Source organism: Phaethon aethereus (genome assembly GCF_964289735.1).
Source record: "Phaethon aethereus genome assembly, chromosome: 3".
In the NCBI taxonomy this organism is placed as follows: domain Eukaryota; kingdom Metazoa; phylum Chordata; class Aves; order Phaethontiformes; family Phaethontidae; genus Phaethon; species Phaethon aethereus.
This window is the reverse complement of record NC_138576.1, coordinates 22,693,512-22,715,975: the sequence shown is the minus strand read 5'-3', so window position 1 is coordinate 22,715,975 and position 22,464 is coordinate 22,693,512. Positions and strand designations below refer to the sequence as shown.

Below are 22,464 nucleotides of genomic sequence, written 5' to 3'. Positions count from 1 at the left end.
AACACCGCTAAGCGGGTACTATTTCCTTGAGGCTCCAAAGAGCACGAAAGAGGAAAGCCTCAGAACATGCACTTTGATCACCCTGCTGGAAAGCACTAATAGTATGGCAAAAAGGAGTATGAGAGAAAAGTGTAAGAACATTCTCAGGAAATGAGAAAGTAGCAATTATTGACAGAGAGGTTCATGCCAATTGTGTATGTTGTACAATTCTGCCATAGGTAGCTATAGAACGGCAAAGGAGACGCAAGACAACAGAAACTACATTGTGTAAGGCAATGGCAGCGAAGTTGAAAAGGAGAAAACAGGGTCCTTCTGTATAGTGATGCCTTATACTAATCTCATTCATTTCTACCATGCTCCTCATCATTTGGATTCCTGAAATTTTACCAACTTTCATGCAGTACTGTTCCTCAAGAAGTTTGGTGTGAGTAGTTAGTGCTATATCAGAGAGAGAGCTGTGGCAGGGTACAAATACTTCAGCAGGAACCACATGATCTTGTAAAGTGGCAGCTGAGCTGCACTAAGACCAAAAGACTCTAATGTGTGCCTTCACGACCCTGAAGTTTTTTGTATTATAAATTAACGTAACTACTCTTTTCTCCTTCCCCACCCTGGAAAACAAGAAGTTTACTGGATGGTATTGCATTAAGAAGCTGGTGCTGGCAGTGGTGGAGGAGGGAGAAGAGAGCAGAAAGGTCTGCAGAACCTACAGCCTTCAGCATACAGAAAACAAGGAGTGGAAGTATTTTAAACCTGTCTTAGGTTTACATAAGACAGACGGAAACATAAGAACAATCAGATGTTTTCTTCTCAAACGCTGCATTGGAAAGAAGTGAAATGGTGCTTAAAAATACAGCTGAAAATCAAAAAATGTCACTCTTATCCATGTTAAAAATAGTCTGGTTTTCCTTGTTTCACCTGCAGTAACCTGCTAAAGTTAGATGTTTATGACAGCCTGTGCACAGGAAAAACCTCACGGCCATACTAAAGTTACAACTAAACTCAGCCTTCAAGAACCCAAATATGAAAAAGGAATGTCACATAACAGATGGCATCTTCTCTAAAAGGAAAATAGCCCAACAATTATATTTCTCAAAAAGAAGAATCTTACAGACATTTCTATCACTACCTAAAACTAAGACATTTACAATATTTTGAAGATTTTTGATTGAACTGTGGAGAGGGCTATAATATGAAATAATTTTTGAATTTATGAAGCTTACATGTCCAAAATTACATATATTTATATATTTAAATCACAGTAATTTGAGGGGGGTATGACGAAGGCCATTTTAAAGATTAGTACTTCTGAAAACCTGTGCGGAATCTTGCATTACATCTGTATGCTTATTTCAAGACAGCTAAGAAAGTCAGACAACAATAAGAAACCCCGTCATCTACATTTGAATTTTGGTATGCAGATACACAGTACAAAGTCAAACCAAAATCTCCAGAATCACAAGTCTTTTTTGAATAGAGAACCACTTCAAACACAGAAGCCTTTCCATTGATAGAAATGAAATAATGGAGATAGAGAACAGATTTCTTTGTCCTCATCTCTGTAAGCATGTGTTTTTTGGGTTTTGTTGGTTTTTAAAAAAAATATATTACTGTGAGTTATGGAAATCAAAATACCTCTGGCAATAACTTGAAGGAAACGAGAATTATTGGAAGCATGTAACTGTGGTGACTCTGAACCTGGAGAGGGAAACTGCCCCACCATCAACCTGCGCTGGTACTACTTTTACTATTAGTCCGTGTTCCAAGACAAATTGCTCTTTGCAGCCTTTCTAAGTACCTAACCTTGGTCTAGGGCTTTCTGCTACAACTTTTTTTACAGGAGAAAACTTCTCCTTCTTGGTCAAGTTTTTAGGCTGTTTTCCTCTAAGGACAAGGATTTTGTAAACTCAAGCTTACAGAGATATGAACTGAGATGTTAGCCAATGATCTTTCTGAAAGCAAAGCAGAAATTATTTGAAATGCATTAATTACATAAAATTACACATCCAAAAATAAGCTTAGTCACTGCACACGCTACCTGAATAAATGAAATGGTATGAAATGTGATAAAATATTTATGCCTGTTAGCTATGTCAGTGTGAGTATTGTCATGTACCATGTCCAAAAGCATACAAGGTTTTTGGTCAGCTGCTAGTGTTCACAAGCTGCATTTTCAGATTTTGCTACCAATTACGTATGCATTTCTAGATGACAGGATCTCAATTTTTTTCATATGGAATATCCATATTTTTAATGCTACCCCCCACTCCAACATGCAAAAAACCCTAGGCCTACAGTTTCACTGTGTGCATATTTTTTATTACCTTTCTCAACAAAGAAGAAAGGACTTAACTAATCCAAATACAAAGTGTATCACTTGGTAACTTAATGGGATATCAGTCCTCAATCCTACTTTGAATTAACCATTTCCTTGAGAGAAGTCAAGGTATTTAAAAAAACCCTGTAACACACATTATAAAAAGCATTTGATGAGTCGTGTTCCCAGCAGTTTTTGTATTGAAGTCAGCTTGGAGGAAATTCTAAATAGAGATGCTGAATTTCTTCTCATCTTCTAGAAGGATGAACTTTCCAATGAGAGTTGGAATGCATTAGGGTAAAATGATACTGACCCAGCTGAACAAGGCACTTTAAAGAAAAACATGTTCCCTTTGTACATGCAAGATGTTTCAACTAGGTGGTGGCTCCTTATTTCTATGGACCTGTGGCATGTGAAGACAGTTGCTAACGGCCCGAGGCACAGCGGAATCAGAGGATTTGTTCCAAAAAGCACATCAGACATCTGTTCAACTGCATGGGAGGCAGAGCAATGGAACACCTGTAGCTAAGTCTTCAAAATCTTTGTTATATTTTAGCAATTTCAAGAATGCTAAAATACAGAGTCCACAGTTCTACAACTGAGTTGTAGCCTTTGCACTAGGAGAGAGGATAAACACAAGGGGCATGGGGAAGAAATCACTCCGTTTGTACAAAGATAGTGAGAAAACAGCATTTTCAAGAATGTAGAGACTATGGTATGCTCTACAACAAGCACCAAAGGCAGAATTACCCTGGGGGTTGTCCGAGACTAACAAGTGAACTCTTCCAAGAATTTGTACTACAAGAATTGTAGGCTTTTGCTCCAAACACACCACCACACCTATGCACCGTGCCACCCAAGCCCTGGGAAGCTGTCTACCTGAAACCCTTTTAGAAAGTCTTTCATATACACTTATTTTAATATGTTTGATGTGTAAATAGTTGGTACCAAAGAGGTTGAGTACTGCCCACCAAGCAAGATAAGTAGCATGACTGAACCTAAGTCAGAGCTACGAATTCAGTTCTGCCTGTCTCTCCTCGTATTAATGAAAAAGTTGGTATGAGATGTGAAATTTAGACATGGGGGTAAGGGGAAAATCCCAAAGGGAACCCCAACTTTGGCTTGCTAACTCTGTTTTAATCACAAAGAATATGCTTCAAGGTAATCTAAGCAGGTAAACAAGTACATTACTTTACACAAGAAAACTTTATTTTAGTTAAAGTTGTGCTTTTCAGAATAAAATTCTAAAAACCACCTTATCTTCTCACCAGGGACAGAAGCATAGAAAGAACAAAAATGTGACAGAGTACAATCCCAGCATGCACTACAATAGCCCTGTATGCTACAATAATAACCTGCACGAAAAAATATTTGTGTACCTTAACAAAACACAGACTCCAGCTATTTTCTGCATAAAATATTTAACACTTCTATCAGCAAAAGTGTCACTATCATTCTGACCCACTCACCTCCCCATTTCATGCATGTCCCAATTCCCTATGCGCATGTGTCAAATCTAACAAGTTACTAATTCCCACAATGAATTAATTTCTACAATTAATCACACAACATTTCTTCAAACTAAAAAGAATAAACATTTTAAAAAAACCCACGAAAACCAAGAAGTGTGTTATTAATCAAGTTTGAAAAGTCCTACCTAAGCTCTTTGATTGTCTTGTTCACAATAGTGTTTCTCTCCCACTGAGTCATACAGTCTATTCTTCATAGCAGCCTTGCATTACAGGCTCTTTTATGAAAATGTAATGTATGTTTAAAAAATAAGAGATACTATAGAGAGCTTATTACATCAGAAACAGTAATCTTAGTGGTGAGAAACAATGATACCAGACACAGAACAATAATGAATTCTGTCAGAGTTCATTTCAAACGTATGAAGTTGACATTAACTGAAGAAGTTATTGACTATGACTGCCTTCCACTACTGAGGGGTGAGAATGCAGAACTCTTAAGATAATCATCCTCCCCATTCCCCTCCCCAAGACATGAAAACATGAAATACTTCATCTCAAAGTTAGAGCTTGGCATGTACCTATGTGTAACATACATACATACAAATACTGGGTTTTATATGAACTCCAGAATGGTCTTTAAAAGCACTCACTTCTCTATACAGCCTCACTTTTCCCTAACCCACAAATGCACAGAGAGGTGGTGGTAGTGAATCTATTTCCTACACTGACACCTCAAGGCACTCCATTTGACAGAAGGCAGGAATAAAAGCATGCTACACTGCTCAGGTTATACAACATGGTAGAGCTACACACGAGAATTACACAACCAAGGCATCTTGTCCTTCTCTCCTTTGCTGAGGCTGCATCTGATAACTGAGCAAGTGCCATGGTCTCCTTCTGGCTCCACCACCTTGCACTCCTGACACCTGCAAGCAGACCTGTGCGAGAGCAGAGTGCTGCAGTACGTAATGAGGGGAATGCTGGACAGAGAACAAGTGTTTCCAATTACCAATCATGTCTACTGCAAAGTAAAATAAATAAATATTAAAAAATGCAGTGTACAACTGCATTGATGAAAAAAAAGTGATGTATGCAGGCCAGCATATGAAGGTGCATAAAAGGAAATGCGCTATTTGTTCCATTCCACAGAAAATATGCTATATATAAGCTTTTCAGGTTATATCGGTTAACTTTCATTTGAAAGCCACAGATTTGGCACAAATATTAGAATCTGGCATTTTTATTTAACCTCAAAAGTGCTGCATTTTGACTGAAAAACAAGGCAAACAAGTCTTAAAAGAAACAGAGGAATCCTGTCCTGGCCACACCCTGCCATCGCGGGGCCAGCAGCCAGCGTTACAAAAACCAGTCAGGTACATGGTATATAACAACAGATGAAGCCAGATTAAAAAAAAAGAAAGAAATACTCAAGCTCTTCTGGAAATCGAAGAACACTTCTGCTCAACCTCACCAGCAGACTGGTAATGCCAACGCCATATTCGACGCTTCTTAAATGTCTTCTTCGAGGACGCACCACATGCCACAACATTGGGCGGGAAGGGAAATTAATGGCAAAAAAACTACGCGTTGCTCGCAGCGTAAGAGCACGTTTGCTTAGTCTGCGGTGAGGTCTTGATCAGCTCAGCGCGGGAGAGACCCCCAGGGGCAACCACCCGAGGGCGCCGCCAAGGGCCGGCGGGCCTGGTAGCGCCCTGCGCCCTTCTGGGTGGCTTCTGCAGAGACAGGGGAGGCGGCCGGCTTCTTCCCCCCCGCCATGCCCTCCCCAGTGGCTCGCCGGTCAGACAGACAGACGGCCGGCCGCCCGCCCGGGAGGAGAAGGGAGAGGCTGCGAGCAGTACGGAACAGGTCGCCACCTCAGGCGGCGAAAGCCCCCCCGCCGCGGCTAACCCCGCTGAGGCGCCTGCCTGCCCCCCGCGGGGATACTTACTCCTGCCCGGGCCGGGACACCCCTGCTTCGCTTTGCCTCGCTTCTCCTCGCCACCGCCGCCGCACTGGGCCGCGCCGGGGCGGCTCCGCCGAGCCGCGCACCTGCCGCAGGTGAGGCGGGCGGGGCCAGGGCGGCTACCAACCGCCTGCCTGCCTGCCGCCCCCGCGGACGCGTGCGGCGCCGTCCTGTCCCAGTCCCCTCTGCACCCTCCCCCAAGTGCATATACTGGTGCTTGGCAGAGGTTCACGGTTCGGCCTTTTTTCTCAAATCAGGCAAAAAATGTAGGCGGCTGTAACGGCCGGTGCCGTAAAGCGAGGCGCAGGCGGCGCGACAGCCGAGAAGGTCCCCTCTCTGGGTGGCTGCTGGCCCCGAGCGAAGATGGCGGCGGGGGAGGTGAAATCGGTGCTCTTCGTGTGTCTGGGTGAGCGGGGCGAGGGGAGAGGCGGGTCTTCTCCCGTCCTCCTCCCGCCACTCTTCGGGCGGGGGTGTAGGGAGCGCGGTGAGGTGGGGGCCGCTGCCGGGGGAGAGGTCCCGCCCGGCGGGCTTGCTGTAGGCCTGCCCCGGTAGCCGCAGGCGTCCCTCCTGGGGGTGGCTCTGCGGATGTCTGCCTTCTCGGGGAGCGCCGGAGTAGTAACCTAGAAGGGAAGCAGAAAGCAGCATCCGTCTCCTTCCCGTTTGCCTTTGTGATAGGTCGGAGTAATCGATAGGCTATGAGACGTGAAGACCAGTATTGATAAACGCGACCGTTATGTGTGGGGGCGAGCGGCACCTAAATACGCATAAACCAGCGTGAGTTAATTGCTGCGACTCGAGAGCAGCACTGAAGGGCGGTTGTGCATAGCTTTCTGAAATGGGCTGCTCGGTGCTTATCCTCTAGAGCAGCAAGGAGGGAACGGAGAACCCGCCAGCAAGGCTCCTGACGCTACATTTTTGCAGCAGTACTTCCTGGATGTGGCTTGCGGTTCTGAGCACCTGACATTAAAAAGGGAGAGAAAATGGTGACAAGAATGACTGAGTTAATGGAACAGCCTCTCTAAGAAGAGGGGAAATATATTAGGACTATATGTAAGAAATATAACTTGGTGGAGGGTGGACATGATTTTGATCTATGAAATTATGGTCGCCATGAAAAAGAGTGACAAGAACAAGCGTTTTTTGAAGGGCTACCAAAATGAAGAACTAGGAAGCATTTTTAATTTTTTTTTAAGGTATTCTATGTGTTTAAGTTGTGAATCTCACGTCATGAGAAGTCATGGAAAACAGAGATGTAAACGGGATCAGAAGGGGTTTGGATGCTTTCTTGACGCTTAAGACAGTTGATTACTGATAAGCATGATGACCTTTTGCATCTTCACAACCAACAAATTGCCAGCCTGACTATGTGGGTTGCAGGGCCATGCCCCATTTTGTACATACTTTCTCTAAACATCTGCTTCTGCTCCCTTTTGGGCATAACAAGCTAGATGTCTCTTTGCTCTGATCTAGGAGGGCTTTTAACATTGTCTTCTTCCCAACCCTTATAATCTTAGCTATGTGCTGAAAGCCGATCCCTGTGAATCCTTGGCATTTTGCCAGTTTTGTTACAAAACCATTGGTTAATATGTTTGTGGTTTTTTTTTTAATCTGCTTTCCTGTTGTAATAGGAGAAATGCAGATTAATTGAATAGCAAAATATGAGTTTTGTTTTATGAAATATGTTTACCTTAGAGGAGAATCAGCCCCTGATTCCCTTAATAATAATTAAGGGAAAACATTCTTTAATAAGGGGTTATCAGTTGGCATATGCTTGGGAGCCAGTGCCCTAGACAAACATTTTTGTATAAAAGACCTAATTAATATGCATCTTTCTTTCCAAACACTATGTTTTAAAGGCAGTAGGTATCTTCACAGAACAATTCATACATATCTATAGCTCTGTAAGCCCACAATGGTGATTTGCACTGTAGCAGGTTCCTAATCCAGTTAGGTTTCTGAGGAAGTGTTATTAGTAGAAGATAATATAATAATTTAGGTATGAAGTGAAATTATTAAGATTGAAGAAAGGGTGAACAAGTCAGGACCAATGTTAATGGGATTGATTTTTTTTAAACAAATGTTGTAAATACCTTTTAAATTTCTCCTTCTCTGTTACTGGTTTATAAAAAAACCAAACTGTAATGGTATGTGGCATGTGACATAAAATCTAATTGACATGCCAAGCACCTCTTTTTTTTTCCAGTCAAATATATACTCTTTTCAGTTAAGTTTTGAAGGCAACTTGTTTCTTCTTCCTGGTTTAAATTTGGTTCATTTTTTTTGTTAGTCTTGAAGAGTGATACTTATGCTTTAATAGATGTTTTCTTCATAAATTTTATTAGAAATAATGACTATGGTTATTGCTGAAAAGAGTATTAAACAGATTTCTAGAACCGCATTTATCTGTAGTATTCTGTGCTGATTAATGAAGCACATTAATTCTGAAGTTTGCCACATTCAGTGAGAGCTCATCCACGAAAGTACAAGCCTTCATGAAAAATTACATTTTCTTTCTATATGATTTTGAAAGAAACATATTACTGAAATAGCTGTTGACTGTATTCTTTGTAATGAAGTAAGCAGATATGCATTACACAGCAAAATACAAGCTAGTTGATGTGCATAACTACCTTAATGATAAGGGTTCCTCATCACTGAGAGATAAATGAAGCACCCAGGAACATTTGTAATTACAGTATATGAAAAGGCACTAGGAAAGATTTTTTTTTTTTTTCCATGTAAAGCAAAGAAATAATTAAAACTGGAAGTGAACCAAAATGCAGTTTGCTCGTTTTACACTTACGTAGCTCATCTAATTAATGGTTGAGGTCCAGAAATGAGCTTAATATAATGCTGTGTTATATAAGTCAGCCTCTTTCTCTCTGATGACTGCTCCACTATAACATAACAAGCTGCATGGGCATCTTAGACCAAGCACTGGCTTACTGATCTCCTCCATGTATGGAGGATATAGCCAAATACAAAGTTTCATGGGACAAAATGCCATTTATAGCTGCAGAATGGGAAAGTAATAGCTTGGAGAAGACATTGAAGAAGTCATGGAAAACAGCTGCGGTAATGAGGGTTCTTAGCAAGCTGACAAAAAGAAATAATGCTTTTTTTTGGATAAATAGGAGAATGTTAGATAAATGTAAGGAAAATGCCTTTCGTCTGTTCAGCATTGATAAGGTATCTGTAAGAATACAATGCTTTATTTAATCTGTGTTTCAGAATGATGCAGAAGTGCTAGAGCATTGAAAGCGTGGTTGTAAAGATGATCTTGGAATTGGAAAAATAAGATTAAGACATATGCTTAAAAATGTTAAGAGTCTGATGGTTGTGAGTAGGTGCTTATGTGTTGAAAACTTTTATTTTTACTGGGTAGCCTCTGGGTTGCTGAGAAAAGCATAATGTTCCAGTAGCTGATAACTCAGTATAATTGCTCTTGCTGCAGGGAAAGATTTTTAAAATGTGAACATTGAGGTAATTAGCTAATAGTTTGACTATCATGAATCCTGGCAAGTCATATTGCTGTTGACATTGATTACATTTAATCACATCATTACTAAACCTTGATTGGCTAGGGACTTTGAAACTGTCCTCATGTAGACATCCACATTTAGGTATCTTGAGCCAAAATTGAGTTCTGCTTAGATGTATACACACACACATATGCTAATATTCAACTTCTGAGAGAAATCCCACTGTGTGTTGGTAGTGGGGGGATGTATGGAAGTTAGATGATGTCTTTTAGGTAGCTCTGTACTTAGATGTTTCAGATAAAGAGTGTAAGTATGCAATGAAATTGGCTGTGAATGGGAAGGCCAGGGAATCTGGGCTGAAATCAGAGCCTTGAATGGTTCCTTATGAAGCTAATTGAATGCTGAGTGTGAGAAGATAGATTTAACTGGAAAGATCTAGGAATCATGATGATGTTCAGACAGAAATTTGAGTACAGAATGGAATAGAGTGAGTAGTAAGTTTTAAACACTTGCTTATGAAGGGGACCTGATGGATAATGCAAATGATACTGGGAAAGCAGTATTACAGTCACTCAGATGAACTGACCATGCATGGAAAGATAAATAGAGTTTAAAGCAGTTTTTAAAATGTGAGAGGATGAAAGCTAATAAAACTTCTGCCACAAACAGCAGACAGAAAAACAGAAGAAGAAGAGAAAAGCATCTATTTGCATTTGGGGAGGTTCTGAAAGAGTTAGAGAGCTGAATACAGAACAATGAAGATGCAAAAATGATTGAGAAAAGAGATTATTAGATCAGCAGTATCTAGAGATGAGCTATAGACTCTATAGATAGCTATAGAGCAGGAAATGGATTCAAGTTGTCTTTCCTGTCAGTAGAAGCAACACTTCGATTTCAGTATGGGAATGGGTCAAAGATTAATGCACAGACTGGAACAAGAACTCAAAAAATTAAGCATTGACTTGGATAACCGTCAGTGGAGTCCTTGTCCCTAGAAAATAAGTGAGATAGCATGACTGTGATCAACAAATGATTCTGTGATTGATCTCAAGTCTCTTATCCTTGAACCATCATATTTGAAGATGTCTTTAGGATTTACTTCAATGGGCAGACTCTGTCTGAGTTCCTTGGGTACCAGTTTTCTATGATTGAAAATGTCACTACAACTTAAAGGGCTTGAAATTTAAAAAATGAAGGGAGAAGATGTAGATTTGGAGACCTTTCATGTTGTTATCTTCTACATAAAAAGGGCATGATCAAATCAGAAATACAACAGAGAAAGGAACACCAGAGGAGGATAGGTATCAAAGATAAAATGTAGGTAACATTTAAGGCAAATATGGTTCAAGTCCAAGGAGGAAGATAATCTCCCTGTGAATTTTTTTGTGAGGTTCCCCCTTCAGTCCCCAATTATGGCTGTCATCCATAATTTGGGAAATACTGTGCATCTGTGAGGAACCTCAACAAAGCCTGGAAAGACAAATGTGGGATGTAAACTGGATATGAAATGTAGAAATTGTAGTGGGAAAGAGACGATGACTGGAAAAAAAGGGTTGAAGTTTGTACATGTGAGTGAGATGAGATAGATAAGGCTTTACATTAATGAGGAGATTAATGGTAACAATCACAAGGAGTAGCATGGTTAAACAGAGTTGGTTAAGATGAAAATAATATTGCAGAGTATGCAGAGAAAAGAGCTTCTGTTAAGTCAGTTCTGGGATTCTGTCCATAGTCCTCAGGAACAGATTTGAATGGTGAATGCAGTTCCATAACTGTGTTAAAACCTCCAGTAATATTTGGAATGTGTCTTCAGGGAAGACATTGATTTTTAAGTCACAAACTAGGTTACATGTTTGTTTCAAAAAGAATATAACTGCAGTTTCTAGTTACTGCTAGAAGTGGTAGTTAATATATTTAATCAGTCAGTGATCGTGGTGCCATTCATTATGATATTTGATATGATATTGAAGATGATATTTATGGCATTTATTTTAAGCAGTGAGCAGGTTCTAGAAGAGTGAAAATTGGAATAAGTCATTCAATCCAGGTAAAGCAGAAGATTAAACAAATAGAAAAAGCCATGAAGGATTTATTTCAAAAGTACCAAATTCTGGGAGCTAGTTAATGAATTAGTAGGACCATTGTTTATTACTGAAATTTTGAGTGTAGTAATGAAAATTAGTGTTTATGCGTAGTTGCATGGGATCATTCATACAGAGGGAAAAGATTGTCCAGGAAGTAGATGGCCTCAACAGCTGGTGTAATGGAAACAGAATTTAATAGTTTAGAAAGAAGACTTAAAGGTCACGTGTTTGAAGCAACAGAGAAAGAGAGGGAATGGATAAATTAGAAGTAGGGGATTATGATCACAAATTTGATACTCATGAAGGAGTCCAATGTGATTGTAGAAGTTATCTCAGGTTATTTTCAAAAGAGCTAAGTAAATATTTCAGACTTTTTTTTCTTCTATAAAACGAATTGGTAAAAACTTTTCATGCAGTGTAGTCTGTTGTTTTATTTGTCAGTATTCAAGAAAAATAAATTCAATTTAGAAAAAGTGCAGAATTGGCTTAACTGGAGTGATTAGATAAGGGTCAGTTAATTTAATGAGGAGACTGAGAGCTTGGTTTGTTTAGTTTAGCACAGCTATGCTTGACAAGAGTTCTGTTCCTGTTGAAGGAAAGAAAGGTTTTTAAGGTAGAGATTGATGTTAACCAAGATCAGATGAGCATAGACTTCCAAGAATAAATATTAAGTGGGAATTGGAAGGTTTCTGGCTACCACAGGACATGAGTTTCTGCAATAGCCTTATAAGATAGACGATGCTTCTTTTAAGAGAGACATTGGTGTGTTTGTAAGAGAAGTGATGCTGTATATACCTGCAATACCGAAGGATTGGACTCATTGATTATGAAGGTTCTTTTCTGTCTTATGCTACATGTTACCATGTTCCCTCTGTTTCCTGTAAAAATTATATTGTTTAATGCTTAACTCAATTAAAGCAGCAATATTTATTTTTAATTAATTACCATATTCTTTAACATTTTTATAATTAATAAGGACTAACTTGTTTTCTCACTTACTTCATAAATAAACCCAACTTTTTCCTGCTTTATTTTTCTTCCAAGACCAATTTAGTTTCTCTGCTTGGAATAAACTAGTTCAAACAAAGGAAATAGTATTCTTTCACCTGGAAGAAGATCTGCTGCCATCAAACTTCACTTAATGTTTCAGCAAGATCAGTTTCTCAATGGTTAGACAATTCCTTTTGCCTATTTAGTGATTTGATATTCTCTAAAACTTTGACAACAAATTTGTATTACTTCAGTGGTTTATTTCCCACTTTTTTGGGAAATCATACAGTTGGTATGATTGACAGCAAGTTATTATGTGCCCAGATCATAGCAGCTTCTTCCTCTTTAGCAGTGAAGTATCTCCCCTGATATTTTGTTTGAAAATACGGGCATGAAAATGAGGCTAAGTGCCTGATCTGAAAATTTTGTTTTGCTACCCGAAATTTGGCTTTGTTCATGGGCATTTCATTTTTTTTTTGCTGTCTGAGATTTGGAAGGAATTTAAGCAGTAGTAGAAGAGTGATTTATTTACAGGTATAGAAATGCCATTTGTGATATTTTATCTGTTCAAAGTCAGAGATGAGCAAGTCGTACGTTCTCTTTGATGGAAAGTGAAGAGTTGTGTGTATGATTTATTGCGCATCTAGGTGACATACCAAATATTTTGAATATCCATCTACTTACTCAGAATTTCTGAAGGACGAAAAGGTAGAAAGAATTCAAGTAATAGTTGAATAGACTCTATTGTTGTTAAGACATTTCATTCTTTTTCAAAGAATATGTATTTTTGCATTCATGTTTGAGAAGTCTACCTTAGACCGTTAACTTAGTTACAGCTTCAGCAGTGGAGCAAAAATGCTGTAAGTCCATTATTTGTATTTTTTTAATGGGGCACTATTTCATTATTGAAATAGGTTCGTAGTGAAAATAAGGTCAGATCAAGTGGCTAGTGCAATTGGAGGCCACTGGAAGGGAAGACTGATTACATATTTATATAATTACGTAACTTAACTGTTTGTTGGCTGAATGACAGCACTTCAGCTTTGCCATCAGTTATGTTTTCTTCCTAATCCTCCATATTTTGGACCAAAAAAAATTAGGAAAATTTCTTTTCCTGAGGTGTTTTTAGAACTTGTGTAATTGATTTCTTTTCGGGGGTTTTGGAATTGGTGGAAGCTGCTCTTGATGAGGGCTCAGGTTGACCCGCAGTGACTTCACTTCAGTGGTCAGGAGCATTTCTGCTACAGATTGTTAAACTGTTTCACTATATGGATTCAACAGTGGTGGTGGCTGTGTTTTCGAATTGTCCAGAAGTTTTTGTTAACAGGTAGGTATATAAATACTTCAGTGAAATAATCATGATTCTCCAGTAAAGCATTAGTTGAAATTTGCCAGTGTGTAGGAAGATTTGAAGATAATTTGCTGCCATTTAAATTCTCTAATTTTGCCTAGTCTGCGGTGATCACGGATACTTTGTGGAGGAAAAGAGCAGAGCAATGTGCTTCCACAATATTCCTCCTATTTATTTTAATAAGTTATATCTTCTCATATAATAATACACATTTCAAGAGACTGATGGACAGTATAGAATTATAGAATGGTTTGGGTGGGAAGGGACCTTCAAAGATCATCTAGTTCCAGTCCTCTTTCTGTGGGCAGGGACACCTTCCACTAGATCAGAGCCCTGTCCAACCTGACCTGGAATGTTTCCAGGGATGAGGCATCTATCACCTCTCTGGGCAGTCTTTCACCACCCTCATGCTGACAAATTTCTTCCTTATATCTTGCCTGAATCTGCCTTCTTTTAGTTTAAAACCATACCCCTTGTGCTATCGCTACAGGCCCTTCTAAAAAGTCTGTTCCCATCTTTCGTATAGGCCCCCCTTTAAGTACTGGAGGGCTGCAGTAAGGTTTCACTGGAGTCTTCTCTTCTTCAGGCTGAACAATCTCAACTCTCTCAGCTTGTCCTCACAGCAGAGGTGTTCCATCCCTCTGATCATTGTTGTGGCCCTCCTCTGGACCCACTCCAACAGGCCCATGTCTTTCCTGTGCTGAGGGCTCCAGAGCTGGATGCAGGACTCCAGGTGGGGTCTCACCAGAGAGGAGCAGAGGGGCAGAATCACCTCCCTCGGCCTGCTGGCCATGCTTCTTTGGATGCAGCCCAGATATGGTTGGCCTTCTGGGCTGTGAGTACACATTGCCAGCTCATGTCCAGCTTTTCATCCACCAGTACCTCCAACTCCTCCTTGGCACGGCTTCTCTCAATCCCTTTATCGCCCAGTTGCTATTGATACTTGAGATTGCCCCAAACCAGGTGCAGGACTCTCCGTTTCCACCCTTGTAGAATCCCGTGGGATATAACAACATAGGCAATCCACATTCTACCTAAGTAAATAAAAATCTTTGCTCTGATCTATGCTGATAAGTCCACACAATTACTGATGTTGCTTTTTTTTTTTAATTGTCTGAAATTTCACTTTAATCTCCTGTTTCTATAGGAAACATTTGTCGCTCTCCAATAGCTGAAGCAGTTTTTAGAAAACTTGTAACTGATGAAAAAGTTGAAAATAAGGTAAGCTATTTATTTCTGTACCTGCCTAAGAAATAATTGTCTCGCAGCCAGTTAGTAGAAATATAAGCAGTGAGAAAGGAAACATAAAAATATACATTTGTTTTTCTGTAGTGGAGGATAGACAGTGCAGCGACATCTACCAGTGAAATAGGAAGCCCTCCTGACTATCGAGGACAGACTTGCATGAAGAAGCATGGTATTACCATGAATCATATTGCCAGGCAGGTACTGTAGTTTAATTTTCTTTAAATATGTGTGTGTATTTGTTTTGTTCTTACAGTGGATGACAGACAGTGCTGCTGTTTCAGACTGGAACGTGGGGCGCTCCCCAGATGCAAGGGCTTTAAGCTGTCTAAGAAATCATGGCATTGAGACAGCACATAAAGCACGGCAGGTAGAAGAGAGTATATTTTCTTTCTTATTCATACCCATGCTTTGTTTAGCCCTTACCATTACAATCACAGAAGTCATTTGAGCAATGCATGGTTAAGCATCGAGTAATAAATACTACGTGCAGTTTTTCAAAGGACTCCAAAGTGGCCTAACTCTTCTAGCTGAGGTTAGTGAGTTTCTTGGTATTAAGCTTCATTGGAAGTATAACTGGGAAGCATTGCAGCAGTTTCTGCATTATAGAAAAATACTGCCTTCAAATGTTTAGTATTTTGGGCATTTTTCTAAAACATTTTTTTAACATGAACTTGCTTTAGTAATCTGTGATGCTTCTTTCAGCAAGGGATTTTGTTTTTATTTAGCAGGTCCAAAAAGAAGTAGAATACCTGTTCACCCATCACAAAAAAACTTCTGCTCTTGCATGAAGTTCTTTTAAAAAATTTAAAATTAAAGAAATCAAACCCAAGATTACAAGTATGGTTGGTGGTAACTTCAGAGGAAAATGTACCTTTGAAGCATTCTTAAGTCAAAGACAGGTTTGTCAGTTAGTGAAATCTTCTAAGTTTTACCAAAACTCATCTCAGTTTTCATTAACAAAAGAACCCGTATTTCCATGGTGCATTCCAGAAAGATGAGAAATAAATGTGTATGCGTCTATTTAAGTCATTCAGATACTCAAATAAATGCACATAACTTACTTCAGTTAACTATTCTCTGGATACAAGATACTCTCTTAGGGTTTGACCTTTACTTAGCTTGATTTTATGCCACTAGTTCTTGTATTGATAAAAAGATCAAGTAGTCTTGTTGTTATCTTCCATTTCTGTTCCCTTCAGAATTTTACTAGACCTTACTGAGGTCATAATTACTTTCTTCACTTTCAAAGACTACATGTTTAATTTTTTAACTTTTTAAAATAAATTCCCTCAATTAGTCAACTGCCCTTTGCTGACCTCTCCTGATGCTAATCTCCGTTATATAAGACAAATAGGATTGAGCACAACATTGTTTCAGATTTTCAATGTTTTATTATTATAATAATTACTAGAAAAAGTCTGTTGTGATCTTTCCTGTTACAAGTTCTGGATTTACTATTTATCACTGCTTACAAACAGCGTTATTTATCATTACACAAGCTAAATGGTACTGAAACTAATCAGTCAGTGTTTCAGTCACAGTATGTAACATGTTTGGATTCTTAAAAGATAAGCCTTGGAAACTTGAGAACTGTTCTTGGGTATTACTGGAGTGGTTTACGAGCAGTTAAACTAAAGCAAAGCATCCAAACCCAGTTGATCCTCTGCCTTGAAACAAATCTATATATCCTCCTTTGGCAGAGAGGGAATGAAAACACTTTAATGAAGACATTCGTTTATACATTCTGGCAAATGAGATTTTTAAAGCAGAAGAGCCTAAAATGTTATGTATAGAGGGAGAGAAAATTAACAAGAATGAGACAATAAAATGAAAGACTATCAGGATGAAAATTTTTCTAAAACATCCCAGTACAAGCAATTTCTTTTACAAAGAAAATTTTCAAATCCCTGAACTACAGGTAACTGTTCATTTTGAACTGATGTTAACTACGTAATTCCAACTTTTTTTTTTTTTTTTTAATTTCCATCAAATGGTCTCTGCTGATTCTGTAAACTGTGCGGACATGATGCAGTCTTGTAGTACTTCTGGAAATAGAGAGGGACTCAACAGTATAGAATAGGACTTTTCAGAGTGGTTGGGTTAGTACAAGTGGAGGTGTATGTGTTTCACTATTAGAGACAAACTCAAAGGTAGGATTTTGTGTATGACTTGTTTCAGAACAGATTAAGAAATATTTAATACAGAAGCTGCAGAAATAGGAGAGATTTGTCTTCTGTTGGCTTTGAAATACTGCCATGAGATGACTACCTCATGCAATTATCCTCTTCACTCCTGTGGAACACTGTTACCGACCAATTAAAGGCACTTTCTTTCATGTAATTTTGTGCATAATTATGATAATCACAGATTGTATCTTTTTTTATTCAAAACTCACATAAATTCTACAAGAATCATTTATATAAGAGAGAATGTTAAATTGATTACATCCTACCATTGTATACAGTGATCGTTTAAGTGAATTTTAAGTTAAAAGTGAGGTATAAAAATACATGTGTATATATATAAAATAGTTTGTTAACATTTCAGTTGATGGTAGGTGCCTGTATGTTTATGCACTCATTGAAATTCTCTAAGCTCTTAGTCTTCATGTACAAAACAGATAGATATTAATCAATTTCACTTTCATTCATGCTGAGGCCAAAATTGATTTCTGACTCATACTGTGCAGTTGCCTTAAATATGAAATTGAGATTAGAGGAAGGTTGTATGAAACACTGCTTCACAACTGGATAAATTTGAGAACTACTGCATCTCTTCAGTTTTTAGACAGAGAAAAGGAGATTTCCCTTCTCTAAACAAAGGGATATGTTTAACAAATAAAGTGGAATGATGATGTGTTTCTCCATTGATGGTCTTTAATAATGGTTGTATGCATTTTTTTAATGTAAAGTTGTTATTGTCTGTGTAGTTCTATCCAAAGTTGACTACTTGAGCTCTCCCCTATTCTTCTCAATGTACATAAACTTTTATGTCCTCATTTTCTTCCCCCAAAATACTAGTTTTCATAGTTTTGAGGAATATCTTTAGTTCACTGGAGTTTGCTCAATTAAGCTTTTTGTATCTGATGTCACTGTAGGGCTTAAGAGCACAAGCCAACCAGTAATCTTGTTTTTAGGGCTGCGTTTGCATCTGTGTTAGTGCCAGTTCATAGGGTGATAACTGTCAGGTTGTCAAGTATACAGAGTGTGGGAAGTGTGTCAGGTGTGTTTTTCCTTTTCACTGTTTTAATTTTAGTCTTACATATATCTGTACTACAAAGAAGTCTATGCCCACTTTTTTTCACAGGGGCCAGTGTTTAGCTGTGTAGAGCAACCAGAAGCAGCTTGTAGAGGTATTGCTTAGAGTTGCCAGGAAAACAGAGCTATTTCCACTGCAAAAATATTTTCATAGGTCAAAGGCACTGCATGAATACAGCAAATGTTTTTACAGTGAAAATAAACAAGTCTGCATTAGTTTTCACCATTAACTCTTTCTTTTCAGATGCTCCCCCCCCCCCCCCAGTTCTCCTTGTGTGAAATGTTTCATTTATGGCTTTAGTCAGGTGATAATTTCTGTAGGTCTTTTCTTACTCCCTGTTATGGGCGCTTAATCAGTGTACTGGTTGTTTACACAAAAAATAAGTGGGTTTTTTGCCATCTAAAACTTTTTTGAATATGTAAATAATTTTTACAAGTTAAAACTCTGACTTCTAGGTTAATGTGTTTGGCTTTTTTGTCTGTTCACTTGCTTGCTTACTTCTCTAGCCCATCCTTCCCAGAGACACCTGCCAGAAGGACCTGTACTAAACAATCTTTCCAAGTTTCTTTTGTTATGATATTACACATAGGACTATGTGTGAAATGCAGTCTTAATGTGAAGTCATTATAGATTTTATTCCATTTATTCATCCTCATTATGAACACTTGGTTCAGATATCGTATTCTACCATACTGTGAATTGTGGGCATGGTCTGGGAAAATTTTACCCTAAACTAAGGCTTAAGTGTAAACTAACACAGATGGTATGATGGTAGGAAGATGTAAAATAGATCCTAGATTTTTTTCACATCGTATCAGAGTGGACTTACATGGCCTAAAATACTGTGAATGCATTTGTTTCTAAGAGATTGTGACTCATACCACTGTACTTCAGCTTTGAATTTCACTTGCTATCTTTTTCTGTGTAGTGACAAATTTCTGGACTGGAAGTATTGCAACTGATTCCTGGTTAACTACATTTTTGTTTCCTGTTAAGAAAATAATTTGTCCATATTTTTATTGCATGGTTTCCATGACTGAAAACCTGCTTTAGCTTTAGTAATTAGAAAGCATTAGAAACATCACTTATAATGATGTTTCTAAGTTGATGCATGAGATGTTTAAAAAATAAGTGTTGGTAAAATAGCTAACTTGTTTCTTGTGGAAAACTTGCAAAAGGGATAAATAATCATGGCAGAGAACATTTAAAATGCCTTAAATTGTTGTAAAAGTTGATGAAGGCACATAGTTTTATTCTTTCCACCTGTGTGTCTCTTAATAAATCAGAACTACGAAATCTGAAAATACTTTTTTTCCCCTTTTTATAAATCAAACACAGTTTGTAGGCTAAAGCACGTATTTTTAATTCTAGGTTACTAAAGATGATTTCCAGACCTTTGATTATATACTTTGTATGGATGAGAGCAATCTAAGGTAATGTATGAAAAAATGGAACAAATTCATATAGATTACTTGTAGTGATGTCTCATGAGTCATTTTGAAGACAGATGACACATTTAACTGCTTAGTTTGTCTTGGGTTTTTTGGGGGGGTTTGGTGGGTTTTTTGTATATGTGTGTGAATGATTTCCTAATAGATGGATTCTTCACTTCTAATATGTTTAATGACCTAGAATTCAATGGTTTGTGTGATACAAGCCACTTAAGGATTAAGGACATGGAAATTCAGTATACTTTATGCTATAGATGTGCAGCTGATGCCTGCCTAGTTAAGAATGAGGACATACTGTCTCTTGTACTCCCTTTGCACCTGGCCATCTCCTGTTCATTAAGTGGTATGCCAAAAAGCCTTGAAAGAAGTGGTTAAATTTTTTTTTAATAATAAAAGGCTAGAGAATTTATTGAAAATCTGTAAATTCAAGCAGTAACTTCTTAGTTGATAAAGGAGTCCTGATTTTCTTCCAGGAAAAACAGTATTGTGGTCTCAATGCTACTTTGACTTTCTAAACTATCTGAAATTAATTTCTTAATCAGAATTAACTAATAATTACATTTAAAAAATAAAAACTGCTTATGCTTATGACTCTAAATATTTACTGGGCTTTTTGCCTTTTTTAATTTGGGTAAGTAAAATGATGATTTGGTATGGAGATGTGTAATATTAAAAGAACTTATGTTCTGGCTGTTCAACATTGTGAAAATCATAGTACTGAGCTGCTTTTAATCTGAAGGTGATGAGAGGCGCATTTTAACTGCGTTTGGGGTAATAGCCATTTGTAAGTAGATGGGGAAAATACTGTCTCAAAACTGGTATGTTTTATCAATTGGAGGCAATGCAGAAAAAAGGATGTGACAACTGATGAAATGTTATAGTATGTCAAAGGAAGACAGGTCTTCCTCACTGGTTTACCATTTTCTGTTAACTGAATGTAGTAGGACTTCACATGAGTTAGAGTCAGTATTGAGAGAACTAGCAGCATACCAATTTAAAACACTGGTTTTGAACAGATGGGAGAAACTTACTCATACTTCTGGAAAAATACCTAGATAATTTTCATTATTTTTGTTCAATACAAGCTAAAGGTGGATGTTGAAAGTACTAATGATTGATTTGAGGAAGAAGTTGATGAACTTACTGTTACAAAGTTCTGTTAAGCCTTAGGTCGAGTGCCTCACTGCTTGTTTATGCTCTGAATTAAGTTTATGTGTATGTCCTCAATACTCAGTTTAAAAAAAACAACTCGGAACAAGAAACAAACGAAAAAAAGCAGCAGCATAGAGTGTCCATAGAATTGACTGAGTCCAGAAGCATATTATTTTCCTGTGTTCTCTAGAAACAGTCATGAGCATCTCATGCTGATGCCAAAAAAGGTTCTGAAGAAAAATTCATGGGGAAAAATTTTATTTTCTCTCTTACAGAGATCTGAAAAGGAAAAGCAACCAAGTTAAAGATTGCAAGGCCAAAATTGAACTACTTGGAACTTATGATCCACAGAAGCAACTTATCATTGAAGATCCATACTATGTATGTGTAAGAAATTCTTTGGGTGGCTTGATTAAAAATTGTGTATGTATAGTATATAATCTTTCCAGATCCTGCAGCTGATGTGTGACATATAATCTGATGTTACACAAAGCCAAGTGTAAACATTTTTTTTAATGAATTAACAAGACAATTACATTATTGGGATAGGCAAGAAAACATGTCTTTATGCTTGTAACAATGATTTAAATTCAAATAATGCAATGCACCTATATTTTCAATATCGGGTAAAGCCCTGGTTGGTCAGCCTTGTTGCAAAGAGGATGTAATCAGGAAAGATAGAGACAAAGACATGGACAGAGATGGTCAAAGAAGTTGAATAATATCAGCCAAGAGCAACCAGCTGGATTAAGATTCTTCAGTTTAGGAAGGAGAAGTGGATGAAGATGCAGTAGGGTTTTGTAAAATCTTGATATCATGGGAAACGATGAATAAGGAATTGCTATTCATTACCCAAGAAGTGGAGAATATCAAATGGCATTAGTGGGTTCAAAACAAAAAGAGGGTGGGCTAGGTTTGTGGTTTTTTCCACACAGTGCTTCATTAAACTGTGAAGCTCAACATGACGGGTTACTGTGAATGTAAAGAAAAAAAGAAAAAGCTTATAAGGACTCAAAAAAGGGAATGGAAGAAATATGTGAAGGGAGGTTCATCCAGGACTGTTGAGTACAAAGCCACAGTGTCTGTGGAAATTCCTGAGGTGCAAGTAGTTCAGATGAGGGAGAAACATGCAAAAACTATCACCAAGTATTTGTACTGTTCTTATTCTTCTCTAATGTTAGTTATTTGCCATTAGTGGCAGCGGGAAACTAGTTTGCAAAATTTTTTTGTTTAAGCCAGTATTGCTATTCTTATGTTCCTTTTCCTCTGTTCTTTTCTAGGGGAATGAAAAGGACTTCGAAACTGTTTACGAGCAGTGTGTTAGATGCTGTAAAGCATTTTTGGAGAAGTCTCATTAATGCTTCATCATTTTATTTCTAAAAGAAAATAATTAGCTTCTCCTGAAATACATAAGGTTTACTCGATTGATGTATTTAAATTGTAAAATTATACCTCAGTAGGTTCAAAACTTTTTCAGTTTAATTTTATACTTTAGCTTTTCTGTCATCTAATTAAAAATAGAGATGATCAACCATTTCATCACACATCAATGTAATAATAAAGTATATAATTCAGAATAAAGTTATCTGCAAACTCTTCCAGTGCGTTCTCACAAGCACTGCAAAAGCAATGTCTTGTTTCTTTGTTATACTAACTAAGCGGAGGTCTTCTCATAGTGCCCTTAGTGAGTTAATTT

At 38.0% G+C, this 22,464-nt stretch overlaps 2 protein-coding genes across 3 annotated transcripts in view; one reads left to right on the top strand and one right to left on the bottom strand.

Annotated features, from left to right (window-relative positions):
- Positions 1–5,565, bottom strand: part of SH3YL1 (SH3 and SYLF domain containing 1) — a gene marked incomplete at both ends in the record, with an annotated part of 43,500 nt that extends 37,935 nt beyond the window's left edge. Inside the window, 2 exons of the mRNA XM_081998008.1 lie at positions 3,068–3,196; positions 5,463–5,565. Of these exons, the coding sequence (XP_081854134.1) occupies positions 3,068–3,196; positions 5,463–5,565 (232 nt within the window). The remainder of the gene's footprint in view (positions 1–3,067; positions 3,197–5,462) is intronic.
- A 550-nt stretch (positions 5,566–6,115) lies between these two features.
- ACP1 (acid phosphatase 1) lies at positions 6,116–22,149 on the top strand (the record flags this gene model as incomplete). 2 transcript variants are annotated; one of them, XM_081997099.1, is made up of 6 exons in its annotated part: positions 6,116–6,158; positions 14,807–14,880; positions 15,161–15,274; positions 19,537–19,598; positions 21,044–21,149; positions 22,049–22,149. In XM_081997099.1, 6 exons carry the CDS (start codon positions 6,116–6,118, stop codon positions 22,124–22,126), a joined length of 477 nt encoding a protein of 158 aa, XP_081853225.1. In that variant the 3' UTR covers positions 22,127–22,149. The 2 variants fall into 2 exon arrangements, with proteins under 2 accessions (XP_081853225.1, XP_081853224.1); XM_081997098.1 differs by lacking the exon at positions 15,161–15,274 and adding an exon at positions 14,992–15,105.
- Positions 22,150–22,464: the final 315 nt, after the last annotated feature.